Source organism: Oncorhynchus mykiss, chromosome 10 (assembly GCF_013265735.2).
Source record: "Oncorhynchus mykiss isolate Arlee chromosome 10, USDA_OmykA_1.1, whole genome shotgun sequence".
In the NCBI taxonomy this organism is placed as follows: Eukaryota; Metazoa; Chordata; class Actinopteri; order Salmoniformes; family Salmonidae; genus Oncorhynchus; species Oncorhynchus mykiss.
Window position 1 is genome coordinate 78,510,098 of NC_048574.1, and position 23,857 is coordinate 78,533,954.

Here is a 23,857-nt window from a genome sequence, read left to right on the forward strand (position 1 = left end):
AACGTTACCTTATTCGAGTTAAAAAGACGACCTTCATTTATTGTGTCAATTGACAGGAAATGTACACGGGAAGCAATTTATCTCCGCCATCACTCAGTGCGTCACACAAAGCACTGTGCGCCGAGTCCATAAAAGAAGAAGAAGTCATATCACCAACATAGGCCAATTCTGATCAACCCTGTAATTGCTCGGAGGAAATATGAATATATTGTAGATTCATATGAAAGTGTGGGTTGAAGAGAACCGCTGCCAACAAAAAAAGTAATATCAACAACTAAATGCATGAATTTGGTGCACTTTAAGATGAACATTGAGAGATTAAACATTTTTCAGGTAACTAACTTGCATCTTCCCACCTGCAAAGCAGACATTGCAAGTATTCAAGTACAATTACTACTGTGGGTCTCTCTACTCTGGAACAGTCTCCTCTGGAACACATACAGTACCAGTCAAAAGTTTAGACACACCTACTCATTCAAGAGTTTTTCTTTATTTTTACTATTTTCTACATTGTAGAATGATAGTGAAGACATCATAACTATGAAATAACATACGTGGAATCATTTAGTAATCCAAAAAGTGTTTTAAAAAATGTAAATGTATTTTATATTTGAGATTATTCAATGTAGCCACCCTTTGCCTTGATGACAGCTTTGCACACTGTTGGCATTCTCACAACCAACTACATGAGGTAGTCATCTGGAATGCATTTTAATTAACAGGTGTGCCTTCTTAAAAGTTAATATGTGGAATTCCTTTCCTTAATGCGTTTGAGACAATCAGTTGTGTAGTGACAAAGTAGGTGGGGTATACAGACGATAGTCCTATTTGGTAAAAGACCAACTCCATATTTTGTCAAGAACAGCTCAAGTGGGGCGGCAGCGTAGCCTAGTGGTTAGAGTGTTGGACTAGTAACCGAAAGGTTGCAAGTTCAAATCCCCGAGCTGACAAGGTACAAATCTGTCGTTCTGCCCCTGAACAGGCAGTTAATCCACTGTTCCTAGGCCGTCATTGAAAATAAGAATTTGTTCTTAACTGACTTGCCTAGTTAAATAAAGGTAAAAAAAAAAAAAAAAAGTAAGCAAAGAGGCTGTGTAAGAGTTATTTGTCCAAGATGGTGAGTGATGGAGTGCTGCATCAGAAGACCTGGCCTCCACATCAGAAAATAGTAAAAACAAAGAAAAAAACCCTGAATGAGTAGGTGTGTTCAAACTTTTGACCGGTACTGTATATCTAGTGTATTGCCAAAAACCACTCAACAACTTCAACCATAGACACAATGCAGATCGCCCGGTTAACCAATATATGCATGGGCACTGGTTAGTTGGGCCAATTGAGGTAGTATGTACATGAATGTATAGTTAAAGTGACTATACATATATGATAAACAGAGAGTAGCAGCAGCATAAAAGAGGGGTTGGGGGGGCACACTGCAAATAGTCCGGGTAACCATTTGGTTACCTGTTCAGGAGTCTTATGGCTTGGGAGTAAAAACTTTTTGACTTAGACTTGTCCTAGACTTGGCACTCCGGTACGGCTCGCCATGCGGTAGTAGAGAGAACAGTCTATGACTGGGGTGACTGGGGCCTTTGACAGTTTTTACGGCCTTCCTCTGAAAAAAAGTAGTAGAGTGTAATTCGCATAGCAAGTTAAAGTTAGTTAATTTGTCATATACATCTCATATACATGGAATACTCAGTGCAATGAAATGCTTACTTGCAGGTTAACCTCTCAACAATGCAACAACAATAGAACAAGTATGTAGCTAATTGAATAAAAAGACTAATAGAAATTAAAGCTTAATGAAATATATATGTATATATATATATTTTTTTACAAATAGTTACATATGGAATGTATGGAAATAACAGACATGAGCCAGACATGTTTGCTTGTAGAATGGAAAAGGTAATAAGACTACGATTCATTTAATTTAGTCAGTTCTACCACCTCAACATTGCTAATTTTGAACAGGGTGAATTAGAATGTTTCAGTAAAGTTCAGCTTCTGTCCACAGGGGAGCACTGTGTCACATTTCACAACCTGTGATCGAACCCGGGTCTGTAGAGACGCCTTAGACCACTGTGCCACTCGGGAGGCCCCAATGTCTATTATTTAACATTACTATTAAAATAGTACTCACTCAAATGGGTAATCGTTAACAGGTTGCTAGCTGTCTCATAAAGCCATCATCGAAAACCACGTATTTTCATCTTCTCTGTTTTGGTAACATCCTGTTGTTTGACTGACGTTTCGCAACGGAACCTTGAACCACAAGGGGGCGTTGTGTTTTCACTCCGTTGTAAACGAGGCGTAACTGCTGCGGCTCTTTGACTTTCTGGCTGTTCTGCCCTCTCCACCTCAATCACTAATGCCTCAACCTGTTCCCTTTTTTTTGCCCCTCTTTCAGAAGAAGTTCTGAATATCCATATTTTCTCGGTGCCATGCTGCAGATTCTGCCTGAGTGATGACATTGACATCTAACTGGTGCTTTAGGGGTGGGGTCAAGGGATGTGAGCTGCACTGTGAAATCTCTACCAATCACAGCAGGCACTGTGTCACTCCAGGGACTTTCTTGCAGTGCTTGCACCATTTCTGCCTTCCACCCCACTGCGCCCCTGGTCGTACAGCCCCAGCCTTCACGTTGCTTCCACTTCAAGCCACAGCTCATGCCACTGCTGCCGATGCCGCATCAGCCCTCGCCAGGCTATGGGGGTAAACATGAACCCTTCTCCTGCCACCCATCCTCACCCACAGCCTCACCTGTTCAAGGTCACTTTCACCAACCCTTGTCCAGGTAGACCATCGCCCTGTAGCAGTCACATCCGTCATCATGAAGTGCTTGGAGACTAGTCAAGTACCATATCACCTCCACCCTACCTGACACCCTAGACCCACTCCTATTTGTTTACCGCCCCAATAGGTCCACAGACGATGCAATCACACTGCACACTACCCTAACCCATCTGGACAAGAGGAATACCTATGTAAGAATGCTGTTCATCGACTACAGCTCAGCATTTAACACCATAGTACCCTCCAAACTCGTCATTAAGCTCGAGACCCTGGGACTCGACCCCGCCCTGTGCAACTGGGTCCTGGAATTCCTGACAGGCCGCCCCCAGGTGGTGAGGGTAGGTAACAACATCCACACCCCGCTGATCCTCAACACAGGGGCCCCACAAGGGTGCGTTCTCAGCCCTCTCCTGTACTCCCTGTTCACCCATGATTGTAGTTTGCAGACGACACTACAGTGGTAGGCTTGATTACCAACAACGACGAGACGGCCTACAGGGAGGAGGTGAGGGTCCTCGGAGTGTGGTGTCAGGAAAATGATTGTGGACTTCAGGAAACAGCAGAGGGAGCATCCCCCTATCCACATCGACGGGACAGTAGTGGAGAAGGTGGAAAGTTTTAAGTTGACATCCCGGACAAACTGAAATGGTCCACCCAGACAGACAGCGTTGTGAAGAAGGTGCTGCAGCGCCTCTTCAACCTCAGGAGGCTTTTGAAATTTGGCTTGTCACCAAAAACACTCACAAACTTTTACAGATGCACAATTGAGAGCATCCTGTCGGGCTGCATCACCGCCTGGTATGGCCCACAACCGTAAGGCTCTCCGGAGGGTAGTGAGGTCTGCACAACGCATCACTGGGGGCAAACTACCTGCCCTCCAGGACACCTACACCACCCGATGTCACAGGAAGGCCAAAAAGATAATCAAGGACAACAACCACCCGAGCCACTGCCTGTTCACCCCGCTATCATCCAGAAGGCGAGGTCAGTACAGGTGCATCAAAGCTGGGACCTAGAGACTGAAAAACAGCTTCTATATCTAGGCCATCAGAATGTTTAACAGCCATCACTAACATTGAGTGGCTGCTGCCAACATACTGACTCATCTCTAGCCACTTTAATAATGAAAAATGTATGTAATAAATGCATCACCAGCCACTTTAAACAATGCCACTTTATATAATGTTTGCATACCCTACATTACTCATCTCATATGTATATACTGTACTCTACCATATACTGCATCTTGCCTATGCCGTTCGGCCATCGCTCATTCATATATTTGGGGGTGAATACATATGCACGCACCACTTTTCCGTTCTATTTTTTGTCCATTTTTTTAACAAATCATTTTTTTCATTTCACTTCACCAGTTTGGTCTATTTTGTGTATGTCCATTACATGAATTCCCAATAAAAATACATCCCGGAGCTAGGTGAAAAGTCTGTCGATGTGACCTTATTGGGATTATTATTATTATTACCTTATTGGGATTATTATTATTGGGACAAACCTACCAAGAGAGAGTCGCCCACCAAAACTCACAGATTAGGCAAGTAGAAAATTAATCAGAGAGCAACAAAGAGACCAAAGATAACCCTGAAGGAGATGCAAAGCTCTACAGCGGAGATTGGAGTATCTGTCCATTGGACCACTTTAAGCCGTACCCTCCACGGAGCTGGGATTTACGGAAGAGTGGCCATAAAAAAGTCATTGCTTAAAGCGCTAAATACATGGGATTTTTTGAGGGGAAACCTGTTTCAGTCTTCAAGAGATTTTAGACTGGGATGGAGGTTCACCTTCCAGCAGGACAATGACCCTAAGCATACTGCTAAAGCAACACTCAAGTGGTTTAAGGGGAAACATTTAAATGTCTTGGAATAGCCTGGTCAAAGACCAGACCTCAATCCAATTGAGAATCTGTGGTATGACAAAGATTGCTGTACACCAGCGGAACCCATCCACTGGCTAGATGTGCCAAGCTTATGGAGACATACCCCAAGAGACTTGCAGCTGTAATTGCTGCAAAAGGTGGCTCTACAAAGTATTGACTTTGGGGGGGTGAATACTTATGCATGCTCAAGTTTTCCGTTTTTTTTTGTATTTTTTTTTGTTTGTTTCACAAGAAAACATATTTTGCATCTTCAAAGTGGTAAGCATGTTGTGTAAATCAAATGATACAACCCCCCCCAAAAAAATCAATTTTAATTCCAGGTTGTAAGGCAACAATATAGGAAAAATGCCAATAGGGGTGAATACTTTCGCAAGCCACTGTAAGTCACTTTGGATAAGAGCATCTGCTAAATTACTAAAATGTAAAGCTTTTGTTGTGTAAACATTTGGGGTGATTTTGTTGTTTGGAATAATTATGAGAATGACGTAGTGCTCAAAAGAAAAGAACAATTTTGAATTCATACATTTTATTTGTCACATGCTTCGTAAACAACAGGTGTAGACTAACAGTGAAATGCTTACTTACGGGCCCTTCCTAACAATGCCATTAGCCAATGAAATGTACTGTTGCTGTTCCTTTTGTCCAAGTGGAAAATGCAGTGGAGAGCACTAGAGATTGTGTCATCTGTGGATCTGTTGGGACTGTATGCAAATTGGAGTGGGTACAGGTCGTCTGGGATGATGGCGTTGATGTGATCCATGACCAGGCTTTCAAAGCATTTTAGGCTACAGATGTGAGTATTACAGGATTATAGTCATTTAGACAGGTTACCTTGGCATTATTGAGCACAGGGAATTTGAATTGAGACTTGAATAATTGTTTTTGAAACATATTCTGGTTATTTGTCCTAATTTGTTTTTAACTCTACTTATAAGGAAAGTTAGAAGCCTAAAAACAAGTTTAAATATAGGTGTACTGTGTTCATGTCTCACGCCTTGGTTTTTATGTTCTGCGGGATGAAACTAGTTGCTTTAAAATGTGTTTTATTTGTATGTAAAAACCTGGGCTGGACTGGGAAGTTTCACTTGAGCAACCCTCTAAGTCGTAATTACAAGTGGGAAACCTCTTATACCTTTTCAACCAAAACATGACAACAAATCCAATTTTGACAATTACAAACTTATCAATTTGGATAATGTAGCTAGTTTTACTGTACTGTCAATGTTAAGCAAAACTAGATAACTTTTATGAGCAACGTTAGCTATCAAACAAGCTAGCAAAAATCTTAATGGTTAAAGAATTGGTCTGACTTCAAATGCACTTGAACACAATCATGTCAGACTTACGACTTCCCACGTGCATATGAATGTCCCATCATTCAAATGTTTCATAGGTTACGCATGATCATTATAACAGACAATTTATAGACAGTCCATAATGTAAGACTTTAATTCATATTCAACACATGGTTGGATTTCCAACAGTTCATATTTTTAATGTCCTTATTTATAAACACTTTCTCAAAAATATTGTTTTCTAGACCACTGCTCAGGCCAGGAGATCCATCCTGTGTTTGCGCTGGTGCCACTTCAGATGGTTTAGTTGTTTGAAGCTGAGTCCACACACAGCGCAGCAGTACGGTCTCTCCCCAGTGTGGGTGCGCTGGTGCACCTTCAAATTGTCTGCCCGAGCAAAGCTCTTGTCACACATAGTGCAGCGGTGGGGTTTCTCCTGCGTGTGAACGCGCCGGTGCAGCTTGAGGTTCCAGAGCCGACTGAACTTGTTCCCACAGATGGAGCAGCAGTAGGGCTTGTCTGTCGTCTGAATGCACTTGTGCCTCTTCAGGTCGGAGAAGGAGGTGAAGCCCTTGGAGCAGTGGCTGCAGAGGTGGAGTCCCTCTGCCTGGTGGACCCGCTGGTGGACCTTGAGGTTGCAGGCCTGGGTGAAGGTCTTACCACACTTGGTGCAGGAGTATGGAGGCCCAGATCCTGACCCTGAGACTCTACCAGTTTTGTGTGTCTGCTTGTGGGCCTCAAGGGAGCCAGAGTCTGAGAATGTCATGGTGCATTGATTGCAGGTGTGACGCTTCCCCCCTCCTCCCATTACTCCTCCTTCTGTTACCTGCTCTTGTGAACGATCTCTGAGGTTTAGAGAGTGTCCAAAGTTGTCAGGGGAACCATACAGGCTTTCTGTGTTGTTGTTGTGGGCTGAGCTTCCAGAGTGGATGGCTCGGTGGCCGGCTCTGCTACCTGACTCTGGGACACCGTGTTCAGGGTACAAGACACTGGAGTCCTGCAGGTAACCCTCCTCGTTGATCAACAGGCAGTTCCGGACACACACCTCTGGGTGGGGGGGTGGCGTTGGCGACGCCACCTGCTCCCTCCGGCTCCGATGGGGGCCAGGCATGTGGGAGCGATGGTGATGGTCTCCCCCCTCAGACCCCCCCAGGTCCACCTGGTAGTGACCCACAGCTCCGTAGCTCAGCGCACCCAGATGAGACGGAGAACCAGGAAGCCTATCCAGCCCTTCCACGTCTAGACGATGGCCTCCTCCACCACCAGCACCGCCGTAACCAGATTTCTCAAAGCCACCCCCCAGATCCTCCATGCTGTAACGAGGTTGGAAGAGAGGTTGGCTGGGGTCCCCTGGGTTTCCCTCTGGGCCTGGTGGTTCAGGCCCCTGGTCTAGACCGGATCCCCAGTCAGCCTGGCACTGCTGCATCTCCTGCTCACTGAAACTCTTACTGGGCCCCGAGGCGTCTGAACCATCGGCACCTGAAAACACAGGGGACATGAGGCATTAGAAGCATTCATATTTAAGACATTAGAACTAGTAGAAACAGTAGTAGAGTAACTGTAATGTCAAATGTGTACTTACAGCTTCAAGTTGACTTTACATGTGTAATAATGAATACATTTGGAATGACACAGCATATTATCAGTTACTCTTCTTACCATTCTCTTAAACCTAAAGGTAGGCAATGTTATGTTTGTCTATGTTATGTTTGTTGTAAACAACTCACCGTCCAGGCAGACACCCCATCTCTCCTGTAGCTCAGTGTTGTGGAGAGGCTCCTCTTTCAGCAGGCTGTCCAGCTTCTGACCTCTGACCTCTGTGGACTAGAAGAGCAAATGATTCTGACTAAATGATGGATAAACTGACAGTGATTGAATAGAGCTGACATGATGGTTCTCTATTCAGAACTCTCCTCAGGGACCCCCAGACATCTCACAACTTTGTCATAGCCCTGAACTAGCATACCTGATTAGAGTAGTGAAAGGCTTGATGATTCGTTGACAAGTTGAATCAAGTGAGCTAGTTTTGGAACAGTTCAAATATGAGGAGAGGTTTGACAAAGGTTGCCCAATTATTCCTGACAGACTATCTGTTCTAATATGTTTTCTGAAATATATTTCTACCTGAATGTCCTGTAACACTGCACCCTCCACCCTTCACAGGTGTTTAGTCACCTAGATACCTCAGAGGTTATCCTAAGGCTGGTGGCCCCAGCCTCCAGATCATGGAAGGCTGTTTCCCTGGCCACGCCCCCACAGCTGCTCCACTCCTCCCCTGGTACCTTCTCCTGCTTCAGGCCACACCCCCTCTCCGCACCTTGCCACAGGTAAACAAAGAGAACATTTTATTTACGTAAAAGGAAAGGCGAGAGCAACATTGTGGATGCTGTGGAGTCTTTTTTGCATTAATGCAGATGAAGGAAAGGAGGCCTCTTATTGAGATACCACTAACTCCTTTCTTAAACCAATACTGCCTGATCACCAAAGTATGAAAAGTACAGATTACATCAGTCACACTTTAGAGTGAATCCTCCATATTGTTTTTAGATGTGGCTCTCCTCACCTGTCTGTGAGTTTCCAGAGCTTCCACCTTCCTCATCAGCTCTCCCACAGTCTGCACACTTCCCCCTCTGGCCTCCCTCTCTGTCCCTCTCCCTTCCTCTGTTCTCCGACCGCTGTAGCCTCTTCTTCAGCGACTCGACCTGCTCACGGCTTCGGGACACCTCCTCCAGGAAGCCGTCCTCCACCAGCCTGGTGATCTCATATATGGCTGACTTTAGGACCGTCTCCATGACTCCCGAGAGCTGGGTCTGGAAGGTGAGGACGAGGTTCTCCGACATACTGCTTGCGTGTGTGTCTTTTTCACAGATCAATTCACAGTGGGATCTGCACCAAACATCTGTGCTTGTGGGAGCAAGTCAGGACTGTGTGTGTGATCCTAAAGTGAATCTCTTCAGAAAGCCCTGTTATTCAGAATAAGTGGGTAGAAATATGCCATGTCTATTACTGACACATCGCGTATCTGTTTCTCTGTCCAACAAGAGTGACAGCTCCTCCAGCTAGCTAGCAACCAAGTGGCGAAGACAGTCCAGCGTAAAAGAGTGCAACAAAGGTTCAATAAGACGATCAAATTGCAAGGTTCACAACGTAACAGTTGTCTGGGGTCGTATCCAGCTTGCTAAAGAAAAATAGCTAGCTAGCTAACATGCTACTACCAGCCGTGTTGTTAGTCAATAAAGGGATATTTTGCACCATTAGGTATTATTGATTCAAATCGTTATTACCAAAAGGTTGAAATCACTTGCTGAGCATGGGGGTTGAACGTTTTTTCCAGATAATATACGGTGGGCGGGATGAATCGCTTCCGTGTTGATTTCCTGTAGATTTCCTGTAAATAATTTAAACGATAAATAGCCTACTAATCAGTATTCAGATTTTATAATAATAGCAATATTATATTTTGAACATTATTTACAGTAAACGTAAGAACAAACAAAGTTTTTCTTCAAATAAATGTCGTCTATTCTCTCCAGTAAGGAGCGTTCCAATGTAGATTGTCCCACTACCCGATTCGTAGGTTTGTTTCCGGAAGTCGTGTTGTTTTGTGGATGCTTTTTGTGTTGACTCTGTAGCTAGTTAGCTAACTACCATAACCTTGTTTTCTCTAAATACCTCTGGTATTTATATTTATTCGAATAGCTTCATATACAGTAAATGCTACAACTTAAATCTCGAAATTATAAAAAATGTTATCAGGACCGTCATGGAGAGAGACAACTTCCAACAGTAGCTAGCTTGCTAACGTAAGCTAGATAGCTTCCTAGCCTTTTGCTAGACTGGATCGTAACACTGACTCACCTGAACAAAAGTAGCTAAACGTTACCAACTCTTAACTGTAGCTAGCTACACATAGACAGTTTGCTATGATGTCTGAAGCCATCGTAACCTTCCAGTCTCAGCTCTCCGGAGTCATGGAGACGGTATTCAAGGCTGCTATGTACGAGATCACCAGGCTGGTGGAGGATAGCTTCCTCAAGGAGGTGTCCCGGAGCCGGCAGCAGGTCGAGTCACTCAAGAAGCGGCTGCAGTTGTCGGAGAACAGGCGTACGGATGGGGACAGAGAGCTCGGCCGTACGGGGAAGTGTGCGGACTGTGGGAGAGCTGACGAGGAAGCCGAGGAGAGAAGCTCTGGAACCTCACAGACAGGTGACGAGAGAGAGAAATCTGAAGACAGTATACAGTGCTTTCAGAAAATATTCTTACCCCTTGATAAGTTTTCCACATTTTGCTGTGTTAAGTTCATATTTTTCTCACCCATCTACACACAATACTCCATCATGACAAAGTGAAAACATGTTTTTTTTTAAATGGTTGCAAATACAGGTTATTAGGTTATTGTCCTGATAAAAAGAGAATTAATCTTCCAGTGTCTGGTGGAAAGCAGACTGAACCACGTTTTCCTCAAGGATTATGCATGTGCTTAGCTCCGTTTAGTTTTTATCCTGAAAAACTCCCCAGTCCTGAACAATTACAAGTATACCCATAGCATGATGCCACTACCCTTGAAAATATGGAGAGTGGTACTCAGTAATATGTTTTGGGCAAATCCAATACAACACTTTATATTCAGGACAAAAAGTGAATTGCTTTGCCAAATTTTTTCAAGTGTTACTTTAGTTCCTTGTTGCAAACAGGATGCATGGTTTGGATTATTTTTGTTCTGTACAGTGCCTTGTTGCAAACAGGATGCATGTTGTGGAATATTTTTATTCTGTACAGGCTTGCTTCCTTTTCACTCTTGTCAATGAGGTTCGTATTGTGGAGTAACTCCAATGTTCTTGGTCCATCCTCAGTTTTCTCCTATCACAGCCATTAAACTCTGTAACTGTTTTAAATTCACTATCGGCCTCATGGTGAATTCCCTGAGTGGTTTCCTTCCTCTCAGGCAACTGAGTTAGGAAGAACGCCTGTATCTTTGGGTGTGTTGTGGAAATTACCACTAAGGAACCCAAGGTCAAGCTTAAATAAATGTGTTTATTCAGGCCAGCGGAGAGATTACAGACAAACAGCACTTTCTGATGAGGTATTTCCCCCTCAGTATGTTTATACTATCACTTCTTGTTACACAAAGATAGCCAAATACATTGTTTCTCAGCAAAGGGTTTTCTCCCAGAGACCGCCTGCTCAGGAAGAAAACACCTGGCAACCACAGTCTGGGTATTCAGCCAATAATTCCACTCCCGCTGACCTGACCTTGTGAGAGTGTTAGCAGTTGATGTTATTCTTCAATAACACTAACTCCAAAGCAAATCTGGGGGAGAAAAGTAGATTTATTTGAGAAGGACAAATCATAGATGTTATGCTGGGTGATAGATGTTCAGTCTCCCCTGTCCTTAGCTTTTCTCCACAGAACAAAGAAACATGATGCCACTTATAACCCCCCCACCCTAGCCTGGGGTTGACCAATCAGAAGTCCTTGCAGTACAACTGGGCCAATGGCCAAATAACAAGTATCCTGCTCCAGACTCAATGTACAGACCAATGAAAACATGGCACACGTAGCTCTGAGTTCAGGTCTGACATTCAACACATTCTAAACAGCTGTTGAACTGACAACCAACTATTTCCGTTGACAATTCCCCATTGACAATTAAGTCTAGTCCTCTCGTCCTCTCCCCTGCGTTGTGTATTTATCTTCAAAATATTCTTATAAGAGCAAACCTCAAATACCCTGTCTGTCTATGCAGCAGGTAAAACATGTATGATAAGTGTGAGAGACTGTAAGCAGAAAGAGACAGTCAAATTCCACTACAGGTGTATTGTTACACCATCCAAAGTTTAATTAATTACTTCACCATGCTGAAAGGGATATTCAATGTCTGCTTTCTTTATTTTCCCATCTATCAATAGGTGCTTTTCTTTGTGAGGCATTGGAAAACCTCCCTGGTCTTTGTGGTTGAATCTGTGTTTGAAATTCACTGCTCGACCGAGGGACCTTACAGATTATTTTAAGTGTTGGGTACAGAGAGGAGGTAGTCATTAAAAAAAGATTGTTAACACTGTTATTGCACACAGAGCGAGTCCATGCAACTTATTATGTGACTTGTTAAGCACATGTTTACTCCAGAACTTATTTAGGCTTGCCATAACAAAGGGGTTGAATACTTATTGACTCAAGACATTTCAGCTTTTCATTTTGTAATAATTTGTAAACATTTAGAAAAACAATTTCATTTTGACATGATGGGTTATTGACAAAAACAAAATCTATATTTAGTCCATTTTAAATGTAGGCTGCAACACCACAAAACGTGGAAAAAGTCAACGGGTGTGAATGCTTTCTGAAGGCACTGTATACAGTAATATATTGGTTATTGAACTACAGTAAGTTAAGTGTATTTACACCCGATAACAGATTTACGGTAATAAAATAAATCATCGGTCGCTGATGTGTACTACACAGAAATGCATAATTATGGATATGATTGTCATTCTCTTCATGGTGATGTATCCTGAATAGGTACGCAAAGGTAGAAATATGCAATATCATCTATTGCATATACACTACCGTTCAAAAGTTTGGGGTCACTTAGAAATGTCCTTGTTTTTGAAAGAAAAGCAAGTTTTAGTCCATTAAAATAACATCAAGTTGATCAAAAATACAGTGTAGACATCGTTAATGTTGTAAATGACTATTGTAGCTGGAAACGGCAGATTTTTAATGGAATATCTACATAGATGTACAGAGGCCCATTATCAGCAACCATCACTCCTGTGTTCCAATGGCACGTTGTGTTAGCTACTCAACTAGTACAAAGAAGGCCAGTTTTATTGCTTCTTTAATTAGACCAACAGTTTTCAGCTCTGCTAACATAATTGCAAAATGGTTTTCTAATGATCAATTAGTCTTTTAAAATGATAAACTTGGATTAGGTAACACAACGTGCCATTGGAACACAGGAGTGATGGTTGCTGATAATTGGCCTCTGTACGCCTATGTATTCCATAAAAAAACTGCCGTTTCCAGCTACAGTAGTCATTTACAACATTACCAATGATCATACTGTATTTCTGATCAATTTGATGTTATTTTAATGGACCAAAAATGATATTTTCTTTAAAAAACAAGGACTTTTCTAAGTGACCTCTAACTTTTGAACGGTAGTGTATTATTCTAATGAGCTCCGCCCCCAAACAAAACCAAATTTGATTGGTCCGGAATGGCCCAAATCTGAACCAATCATAGACGTCTATGTTTCACAGGGTTTGACATCATTACACCACAGTAGAGTACAGTACAGAGAGAGAGCTCAGTACAGTAAAGTATCATGTTTTTTATTTAACTAGGTAAGACGGTTAAGAAAAAAAATCGTATTTACAATGATGGCCTACCAGAAGGCAAAAGGTGGCTGGGATTAAAAATAAAATAAAAATATATAGGACAAAACACACGACAAGAGAGAAACCATAACACTACATAAAGAGAGACCTAAGACAACAACATAGCATGGCAGCAACACATGACAACACAGCATGGTCGCAACACAACATGACAACAACATGGCAGCAGCACAACATGGTAGCAGCACAAAACATGGTACACACATTATTGGGCACAGACAACAGCACAAAGGGCAAGAAGGTAGAGACAAGAATACATCACGTGAAGCAGCCACAACTGTCAGTAAGAGTGTCCATGATTGAGTCTTTGAATTAAGATTTTGAGATAAAACGGTACAGTTTGAGTGTTTGTTGCAGCTCGTTTCAGTTGCTAGCTGCAGTGAACTGAAAAGAGAAGCGACCCAGGGATGTGTGTGCTTTGGGGACCTTTAACAGAACGTGACTGGCAGAACAGGTGTAGTATGTGGAGGATGAGGGCTGCAGTAGATATCTCAGATAGGGGGGAGTGAGGCCTAAGAGGGTTTTATAAATAAGCATCAACCAGTGGGTCTTGCGACGGGTATACAGAGATGACCAGTTTACAGAGGAGTATAGAGTGCAGTGATGTGTCCTGTAAGGAGTATTGGTGGCAAATCTGATGGCCAAATTGTAAAGAACATCTAGCCACTCGAGAGCACCCTTACCTGCTGATCTATAAATTACGTCTCCGTAATCTACCATGGGTAGGGTGGTTATCTGAATCAGGGTTAGTTTAAACTGCAAAACCCTTACGCACCACTGCACTTTGTATACCAGGGTTGGCTGGCCTTCTCTAGTCACTCATAGGCTCAGTCACTGGTATACTTTTATTTACAAAGCCATTTTGGGTTTACTACCTTTTTATTTGGCCATTTTCATTGTTCAGAAATGTGGTGGGTACTCTCTTCGTTCGCTGGACTTTATCCTGCTAACTGTTCCAAATGTCCGAACTGAATTTGGTAAAAGGGCTTTAATGTCCTCTGCGCAATCGTCTTGGTACGCCTTACAAAATACTTTTAAACTGGAAGAACTTGTCCTGATTGGTGTTTTTAAATCACAGATGAAGGATTTTGAGGCTGATTTTGTAATACTCTTGTGAATTCAATGGTTTTTACTAGATTACTTGTAGTTTTTCATGTTCTCTGTCTGTAATGTTTGTAATGACTTGGTGCTGCCTATCTTGGCCAGGACGAAATTTTAAATCTCAAATAAAATAAATAAAAAGTTTGGCAGCTGTGATGAAAGAGGAGCGGTTATGAAAGATGAGCGGTTATGATAGAGAAGCGGTTATGAAAGAGGAGCGATTATGAAACAGGAGCGGTTATGAAAGAGGAGCGGTTATGAAAGAGGAGCGGTTATGATAGAGGAGCGGTTATGAAACAGGAGCGATTATGAAACAGGAGCGGTTATGAAAGAGGAGCGGTTATGAAAGAGGAATCCAAGTCTAGATTTAACCTTTGCTTGCAGGTTTGATATGTGCTGAGAGAAGGACAGTGTACTGTCTAGCCATACTCCCAAGTACTTGTATGAGGTGACTACCTCAAGCTCTAAACCCTCAGAGGTCGTAGTAACACCTGTGGGAAGAGGGGCATTCTTCTTGCCAAACCACATGACCTTTCTTTTGGAAGTGTTCAGAACAAGGTTATGGGTACAGAAAGCTTGTTGGATACTAAGAAAGCTTTGTTGTAGAGCATGTAACACAAAATCCAGGGAGGGGCCGACTGAGTTAAAGACTATCATCTGCATATAAATGGATGAGAGAGCTTCCTACTGCTTGAGATATGTTGTTGATGTAAATTGAGAAGAGTGTGGGGCATAGAATTGAGCCTTGGGGTACTCCCTTGGTGACAGGCAGTGGATGAGACCGCAGATTTTCTGACTTTATACACTGCACTTTTTTGAGAGAGGTAGTTAGCGCACCAGGACAAAAACCCCTCCGAGACACCAATACTCCATAGCCAGCCCAAAGGAATGGTCTACCGTATTAAAAGCTTTGGCCAAGTCAATAAAAATATCTTGGACGGGCAAGAAGGCATGGCAGAGTCAAATAGGAATCCTGACTTAATGAAGTGGGGATTAAAGAGCTCAGCCATGTGCTCCTTGTCAGTAACAACCAAATCATCAACATTAAGGGACATGGGCAGCTGTGAGGAGGGGGGTTTATTAATCTTAATAATCTTTAATTTGCCAGAATTTATTGGGATTAGACCCACAGAGAGTGAACTGCTCCTTAAAGTAACTAACTTTGGCCTTACTGATAGCCCGAGTGCACTTATTTCTAACTTGCCTGAACGAGAGCCAGTCAGCCTGAGTATGCGTGTGCTGAGCGATTTGCCAAATGGAATTCTTGAGGTGGAATAACTCTGCCAGATCACAGTCGGACCAGGGACTGAACCTGTTTTTAATTCTCATATTCTTTATGGGCACGTATTTGTTAACGGTACCACTGGAAAAGATAAAAAAGAAGGTCCAAGCGTCTTCGACAGAGGGGATCAAGCTGATTCTACACCAAATTACAGAGGCCAGATCATGAAGGAAGGCTTGCTCATTCAAGTTTTTTAGCAAGCGTCTATGACAAGTCAGGACAGGTCGTTTCACCGAGCAGTCATTACGAACACAGGCTGTAAAACAGTGATCACTAGGGTCATTACAGAAAAAAAAACAGACGGATACCTATCAGGATTATTTGTAAGGATAACGTCAAGGAGAGTAGCATTTCTGGGTGTTTCGAGTCATACCTTGTGGGATTGGTAATAATCTGATAAATATTTAGGGAGTCCCATTGCTTTAGGACTTGGTCAGGTGGTTTAAGCATGTCCTAGTTTAGGTCACCTAGCAGGACAAATACAGACTTAGTGTAAGGGGCAAGGAGAGAGCTTAGGGCATTTAGGGTACAGGCTGGTGCTGATGGTGGTCGATAACACCGAGCAACAGTCAACAAAGAGCTATTTGAAAGTTTTTAATGCGTAAAACCAGCAAATCAAATTGTTTAGGGACAGACTTGGTGGAGACAAAGGAGCACTGAAGGTGTTCCTTGGTAAAGATTGCCACTCCACCACCTTTGGAAGATCTGTCTTGCTGATAAAGGTTATTACCAGAAAGGTTAACATCAGTGTTCAAAACATTATTTCTTAACCACGTCTCAGTAATGACCAACACATCTGGATTGGAGCTGTGAACCCACACTTTCAATTGATCAATTTTAGGTAATACGCTTCTAGTGTTAACATGCAGAAAACCCAGACTTTTACGAGAGCAGAAATCAATGAAGCAGATATCAGAATTGGGGCTAGCAACAGTAGATGGGTGAGGGTGTACTGTACATGCACATTTCCAGATATAACCAGCAGTAATACAATCAGGGCACGGCAGAGGACAGGGAGAGCTCTTCAGTGTTGATTTCATAACATTTGAATTTGCATTAGATGGCAACAAGATCAAATTGTACAGCAATTTCATCAGGTAACATGAATACAAAGCTGGTGAGAGGTGGTTAGAATAGTACAGTAAATTTAGTACAGTAAGTTAGAATAGGATGGGAGGCCAAGAGTCCGTGTAACCAATAGAGAGTCAGAGTCCCGAGTGTGGGAACAAACAGACTGTCTCACGGTTGGGTAAACAAGCAAGTTCATAGTCAACAAAGCATGCAGGAGTCATGAGGCAAATAGCACAAAGCACAGGTGATAAATATAACAACTTGGGACCAGCCCCCAAAACGACCCCTGTGGACGTTAAAATCAAGGCCAGGGCGGACTGACCATATTTCAACTGCTTTTCAATGTCCATGGATGTGCGGTGTCGGTCGGTGTTCAGAGGGTGAGGATGTTGGTTACAGTAAATGGAAAGAGAGGGGGCTCATGGGTAGGTGTCAGTAAGAGCCGGGAGATGTAACAGAAACTGGAGAGAGAAGAGGCAGCGACTGAGAGGGAGGGGTTGTCCAGACTGTTTACACACTTGCTTTGACCACCAGACGACAGAAAGAAAGAGAACAGCTATGAGCTGAACATAACAGTATGCCAGTAGAAGGGAGGACAGTAGCAGGAGATCCTATGAGCTGAACATAACAGTATGCCAGTAGAAGGGAGGACAGTAGCAGGAGATCCTATGAGCTGAACATAACAGTATGCCAGTAGAAGGGAGGACAGTAGCAGGAGATCCTATGAGCTGAACATAACAGTATGCCAGTAGAAGGCAGGACAGTAGCAGGAGATCCTATGAGCTGAACATAACAGTATGCCAGTAGAAGGCAGGACAGTAGCAGGAGATCCTATGAGCTGAACATAACAGTATGCCAGTAGAAGGCAGGACAGTAGCAGGAGATCCTATGAGCTGAACATAACAGTATGCCAGTAGAAGGGAGGACAGTAGCAGGAGATCCTATGAGCTGAACATAACAGTATGTCAGTGGAAGGGAGGACAGTAGCAGGAGATCCTATGAGCTGAACATAACAGTATGTCAGTGGAAGGGAGGACAGTAACAGGAGATCCTATGAGCTGAACATAACAGTATGTTAGTGGAAGGGAGGACAGTAACAGGAGATCCTATGAGCTGAACATAACAGTATGTCAGTGGAAGGGAGGACAGTAACAGGAGATCCTATGAGCTGAACATAACAGTATGTCAGTGGAAGGGAGGACAGTAACAGGAGATCCTATGAGCTGAACATAACAGTATGTCAGTGGAAGGGAGGACAGTAGCAGGAGATCCTATGAGCTGAACATAACAGTATGTTAGTGGAAGGGAGGACAGTAGCAGGAGATCCTATGAGCTGAACATAACAGTATGCCAGTAGAAGGCAGGACAGTAACAGGAGATCCAATGAGCTGAACATAACAGTATGTTAGTGGAAGGGAGGACAGTAGCAGGAGATCCTATGAGCTGAACATAACAGTATGCCAGTAGAAGGCAGGACAGTAACAGGAGATCCTATGAGCTGAACATAACAGTATGTCAGTGGAAGGGAGGACAGTAACAGGAGATCCTATGAGCTGAACATAACAGTATGTTAGTGGAAGGGAGGACAGTAACAGGAGATCCTATGAGCTGAACATAACAGTATGTTAGTGGAAGGGAGGACAGTAGCAGGAGATCCTATGAGCTGAACATAACAGTATGTTAGTGGAAGGGAGGACAGTAGCAGGAGATCCTATGAGCTGAACATAACAGTATGCCAGTAGAAGGCAGGACAGTAGCAGGAGATCCTATGAGCTGAACATAACAGTATGCCAGTAGAAGGCAGGACAGTAGCAGGAGATCCTATGAGCTGAACATAACAGTATGCCAGTAGAAGGCAGGACAGTAGCAGGAGATCCTATGAGCTGAACATAACAGTATGCCAGTAGAAGGGAGGACAGTAGCAGGAGATCCTATGTGCTGAACATAACAGTATGTCAGTGGAAGGGAGGACAGTAGCAGGAGATCCTATGAGCTGAACATAACAGTATGTCAGTGGAAGGGAGGACAGTAACAGGAGATCCTATGAGCTGAACATAACAGTATGTTAGTGGAAGGGAGGACAGTAACAGGAGATCCTATGAGCTGAACATAACAGTATGTCAGTGGAAGGGAGGACAGTAACAGGAGATCCTATGAGCTGAACATAACAGTATGTCAGTGGAAGGGAGGACAGTAACAGGAGATCCTATGAGCTGAACATAACAGTATGTCAGTGGAAGGGAGGACAGTAGCAGGAGATCCTATGAGCTGAACATAACAGTATGTTAGTGGAAGGGAGGACAGTAGCAGGAGATCCTATGAGCTGAACATAACAGTATGCCAGTAGAAGGCAGGACAGTAACAGGAGATCCAATGAGCTGAACATAACAGTATGTTAGTGGAAGGGAGGACAGTAGCAGGAGATCCTATGAGCTGAACATAACAGTATGCCAGTAGAAGGCAGGACAGTAACAGGAGATCCTATGAGCTGAACATAACAGTATGTCAGTGGAAGGGAGGACAGTAACAGGAGATCCTATGAGCTGAACATAACAGTATGTTAGTGGAAGGGAGGACAGTAACAGGAGATCCTATGAGCTGAACATAACAGTATGTTAGTGGAAGGGAGGACAGTAGCAGGAGATCCTATGAGCTGAACATAACAGTATGTTAGTGGAAGGGAGGACAGTAACAGGAGATCCAATGAGCTGAACATAACAGTATGTCAGTGGAAGGGAGGACAGTAGCAGGAGATCCTATGAGCTGAACATAACAGTATGTTAGTGGAAGGGAGGACAGTAGCAGGAGATCCTATGAGCTGAACATAACAGTATGTTAGTGGAAGGGAGGACAGTAGCAGGAGATCCTATGAGCTGAACATAACAGTATGCCAGTAGAAGGCAGGACAGTAACAGGAGATCCAATGAGCTGAACATAACAGTATGTTAGTGGAAGGGAGGACAGTAGCAGGAGATCCTATGAGCTGAACATAACAGTATGCCAGTAGAAGGCAGGACAGTAGCAGGAGATCCTATGAGCTGAACATAACAGTATGCCAGTAGAAGGGAGGACAGTAGCAGGAGATCCTATGAGCTGAACATAACAGTATGCCAGTAGAAGGCAGGACAGTAGCAGGAGATCCTATGAGCTGAACATAACAGTATGCCAGTAGAAGGCAGGACAGTAGCAGGAGATCCTATGAGCTGAACATAACAGTATGTCAGTGGAAGGCAGGACAGTAGCAGGAGATCCTATGAGCTGAACATAACAGTATGCCAGTAGAAGGCAGGACAGTAGCAGGAGATCCTATGAGCTGAACATAACAGTATGCCAGTAGAAGGGAGGACAGACAATGATTTCCCAATGTAGCCAATTCAATTGGAATATCAGTAATTCTGATACTGATTTGGTAACAGAATAACACGTTTTAATCACTTAATAATTCTGAAACAAATTGATATCAGTAAAAATACAAACTAATTGGTAGGTATACCATTACTTGTAACTTCTGTGAACTTTCATTATCCTCCCACATGAGGGAGAGAAATGAGTAAATATATTAAACATATGTGGGTTCTCTTTGTTTACCTGTGGCCAGGTGTGGAGAGGGGGTGTGGCCTGAAGCAGGAGAAGGTACCAGGGGAGGAGTGGAGCAGCTGTGGGGGCGTGGCCAGGGAAACAACCTTCAATGATCTGGAGGAGGCAGAGGCAACCAGCCCTAGGAGAATCTCTGAGGTAGGTAGGGGACTGACTAAACACAGAGGCTGAGGCCACCAGCCCTAGGAGAATCTCTGAGGTAGGTAGGGGACTGACTAAACACATGGAGGCTGAGGCCACCAGCCCTAGGAGAATCTCTGAGGTAGGTAGGGGACTGACTAAACACATGGAGGCCACCAGCTCTAGGAGAACCTCTTGTATCTAGGGGACTAAACACCTTGGAAGAGTGGAGGGTGCAGTGTTACAAAATGCTCAGTCAGAAATATATTTTAAAGAACATATTAGAATTGTGAGGAAGAATTGGGCAGCCTTTTTCAAACCTCTCCTCATATTTGAACTGTTACAGAACTAAAACCCCTGATTCAACTTGTCAACGAATCATCAAGCCCTTCACTACTTGAATCAGGTATGATAGTTCAGGGCTACGACAAAGTTGTGAGATGTCTGGGGGTCCCTGAGGAGAGTTCTGAATATAGAACCATCATGTCAGCTCTATTCAATCACTGTCAGTTTATCCATCATTTAGTCAGAATAATTTGCTCTTCCAGTCCACAGAGGTCGGAGGTCAGAAGCTGGACAGTCTGCTGAAAGAGGAGGCTCTCCACAACACTGAGCTACAGGAGAGATGGGAGTTCTGCCTGGATGGTGAGTCAGGAGTTTACAACAAACATAACAGACAATAGCCAACCTTAATGATGATGAGAATAATGAGAGTAACGTAATAGTAAGTATGCTGTGTCATTTCAAATGAATTCATTATTATACATGGAAAGTCAACTTGAAACTGTAAGTAGACATTTAACATTACAGTTACTCTACTACCGTTTCTAGTAATTCTAATGTCTTAAATATTAATGCTTCTAATGCCTCATGTCCCTTGTGTTTTCAGGGGCCGATGGTTCAGACGTCTCGGGGCCCAGTAAGAGTTTTATTCAGCAGGATCTACAGCGGTGCCAGGATGACTGGGGGTCCGCTCTAGACCAGGGGCCTGAACCACCGGGCCCCGAGGGAGAGCCAGAGGACCCCACCGACCCTCTCTACCGCCCCCGCTACAGCATGGAGGACCTTGGGGGCGCCTTTGAGAAGTCTGGTTACAGCGGTGATGGTGGTAGCGACCATCTTCTAGACATGGAAGGGCTGGATAGGCTTCCTGGTTCTCCGTCTCGTCTGGGGGCGCTGAGCTACGGAGCTGTGGGTCACTACCAGGTGAACCTGGGGGGGTCTGAGGGGGGAGACCATCACCATCGCTCCCACATGCCTCGCTCCCATCAGAGCCGGAGGGAGCAGGTGGGGTCGCCAACGCCATCCCCCCACCCGGAGGTGGGAGGCCGGAACTGCCTGTTGATAAACGAGGAGGGGTACCTGCAGGACTCCAGTGTCTTGTACCCAGAACACGGGGTCCCAGAGTCAGGTAACAGAGCCGGCCACAGGGGGCTAACCTCCATCCACTCTGGAAGCTCAGCCCACAACAACAACACAGAGAGCCTGTATGGTGCTGCTGACGACTTTGGACTCTCTTTAAACCTCAGAGATCGTTCACAAGAGCAGGTAACAGGAGGAGGGGGGAGGCGTCATGCCTGCAATCAATGTACTATGACCTTCCCAGACTTTGGTTCCCTCAAGGCCCACAAGCAGACACATAAAACTGGTAGAGAGTCAGGGTCTGGGCCTCCATACTCCTGCACCCAGTGTGGTAAGACCTTCACCCAGGCCTGCAACCTCAAGGTCCACCAGCGAGTCCACCAGGCAGAGGGACTCCACCTCTGCAGCCACTGTGGCAAGGGCTTCACCTCCTTCTCCGACCTGAAGAGGCACAAGTGCAGCCAGACCACAGACAAGCCCTACTGCTGCTCCATCTGTGGGAACAAGTTCAGTCGGCTCTGGAACCTCAAGCTGCATCAGCGCATTCACACGCAGGAGAAACCTCACCGCTGCACTATGTGTGACAAGAGCTTCACACGCGCAGACATTTTGAAAGTGCACCTGCGCATCCACACCGGGGAGAGACCTTACTGCTGCGCTGTGTGTGGACTCCGCTTCAAACGACTGGACCATCTGAAGTTGCACCAGCGCAAACACAGGCCGGATCTCCTGAACTGAATAAAAAAAAGTTACATTTTTGTTCTTTAGCATATGCTTTTATCCAAAGCGACTTACTTTTAGTGCATTCAACTTAGTTGGTTCGTTATTATTTTATTTGACATTGAGGAAAAAAAATGTTTTTGATCAATTGTTTATTAATAAGGACATTGAAAATATGAGCTGTTGGAAATCTAACCATGTGTCGAATAAGAATGTATGCCTTAAATGATACATTGTCTGTCATAATGACCATGCCAACCTACCAAACATTAGAATAATACTGCTTTCATGACGTCTGCAGGGGTGTAAAGTACTTAAGGAAAAATACTTTAAAGTACTACTTAAGTCGTTTTTAGGTGTATCTGTACTTTATTTATGTTTTTTACAACTTCTCCTTTTACTTCACTACATTCTTAAAGAAAATAATGTACTTTTTACTTTTTTTTTACATTTTCCCTGACACCCAAAAGTACTTGTTACATTTTGACAGGAAAATGGTCCAATTCACGCACTTATCAAGAGAACATCCTTGGTCATCCCTACTGCCTCTGATCTGACGGACTCACTAAACACAAATGCTTTGTTTGTAAATTCATGGCAGAGTGTTGTAGTGTGCCCCTAACCCTAACCCTAGCCCCTGGCTATCCATAAAAAATAAAAATAAAAATTAATTGTGCTGTCTGGTTTGCAAAATATAAGGAATTTTAAATTATTCATACTTTCACTTTTGATACTTAATTACATTTGAGCAATTCCATTTACTTTTAATACTTAAGTATATTTAAAACCAAATACTCTCAGACTTTTACTCAAATAGTATTTTACTGGGTGACTTTCAGTTTTACTTGAGTCATTTTATATTAAGGTATCTTTACTTTACCTCAAGTATGACTTTGGAGTACTTTTTCCACCACTGCAAGTCGGAAACTGGGAACCTCAGAGTTCAAATTAAGTTATTTGCATAGAGCTTCCAATTGGTTGATTTGGATACTTTCCAAGTGGGAAACTTGGGTATCATCTTTCTACAACGATTTCCAAGTTGTACATTTTTTGAGTTTGTTAGTTCCGACATGTCATGAATGCAGCATATGCCTCATGTATTCTGTTCATCAAGCTTGCTTTCTACCACAGCCCCTACCCATACTGTAACCATGCATTTTCTTCCTGTACATAATACTTTAACTGAATGAATTGAACCTGAATTGCCGTAATTGTCTT

At 43.5% G+C, this 23,857-nt stretch overlaps 2 protein-coding genes across 2 annotated transcripts; one reads left to right on the plus strand and one right to left on the minus strand.

The window, feature by feature from the left end:
• Positions 1 to 5,201: 5,201 nt before the first annotated feature.
• Positions 5,202 to 9,441, minus strand: LOC110497231 (zinc finger protein 628). The gene is made up of 4 exons (XM_021573232.2): positions 8,549 to 9,441; positions 8,169 to 8,302; positions 7,713 to 7,809; positions 5,202 to 7,464 (listed from the first exon to the last, which is right to left on the minus strand). Exons 1-4 carry the CDS (start codon positions 8,823 to 8,825, stop codon positions 6,239 to 6,241), a joined length of 1,734 nt encoding a protein of 577 aa, XP_021428907.2. The 5' UTR covers positions 8,826 to 9,441; the 3' UTR covers positions 5,202 to 6,238.
• A 111-nt stretch (positions 9,442 to 9,552) lies between these two features.
• On the plus strand, positions 9,553 to 23,064 carry LOC110497229 (zinc finger protein 8). Its single transcript, XM_036934072.1, has 4 exons — positions 9,553 to 10,191; positions 20,439 to 20,575; positions 21,106 to 21,202; positions 21,447 to 23,064. The coding sequence occupies exons 1-4, from the start codon at positions 9,909 to 9,911 to the stop codon at positions 22,655 to 22,657; spliced, it is 1,728 nt and encodes a 575-aa protein (XP_036789967.1). The 5' UTR covers positions 9,553 to 9,908; the 3' UTR covers positions 22,658 to 23,064.
• Positions 23,065 to 23,857: the final 793 nt, after the last annotated feature.

Bases quoted from the DNA above. Each gene is read 5' to 3' on its own strand.
- LOC110497229 (XM_036934072.1), top strand. From the start codon at position 9,909: ATGATGTCTGAAGCCATCGTAACCTTCCAGTCTCAGCTCTCCGGAGTC. The intron at 20,576-21,105 runs GTAGGTAGGGGA...TTGCTCTTCCAG, and splicing joins GCCCTAGGAGAATCTCTGAG to TCCACAGAGGTCGGAGGTCA. The intron at 21,203-21,446 runs GTGAGTCAGGAG...TTGTGTTTTCAG, and splicing joins ATGGGAGTTCTGCCTGGATG to GGGCCGATGGTTCAGACGTC.
- LOC110497231 (XM_021573232.2), bottom strand. From the start codon at position 8,825: ATGTCGGAGAACCTCGTCCTCACCTTCCAGACCCAGCTCTCGGGAGTC. The intron at 8,303-8,548 runs GTGAGGAGAGCC...ACCTGTGGCAAG, and splicing joins CTCTGGAAACTCACAGACAG to GTGCGGAGAGGGGGTGTGGC. The intron at 7,810-8,168 runs GTATCTAGGTGA...TTGCTCTTCTAG, and splicing joins GCCTTAGGATAACCTCTGAG to TCCACAGAGGTCAGAGGTCA.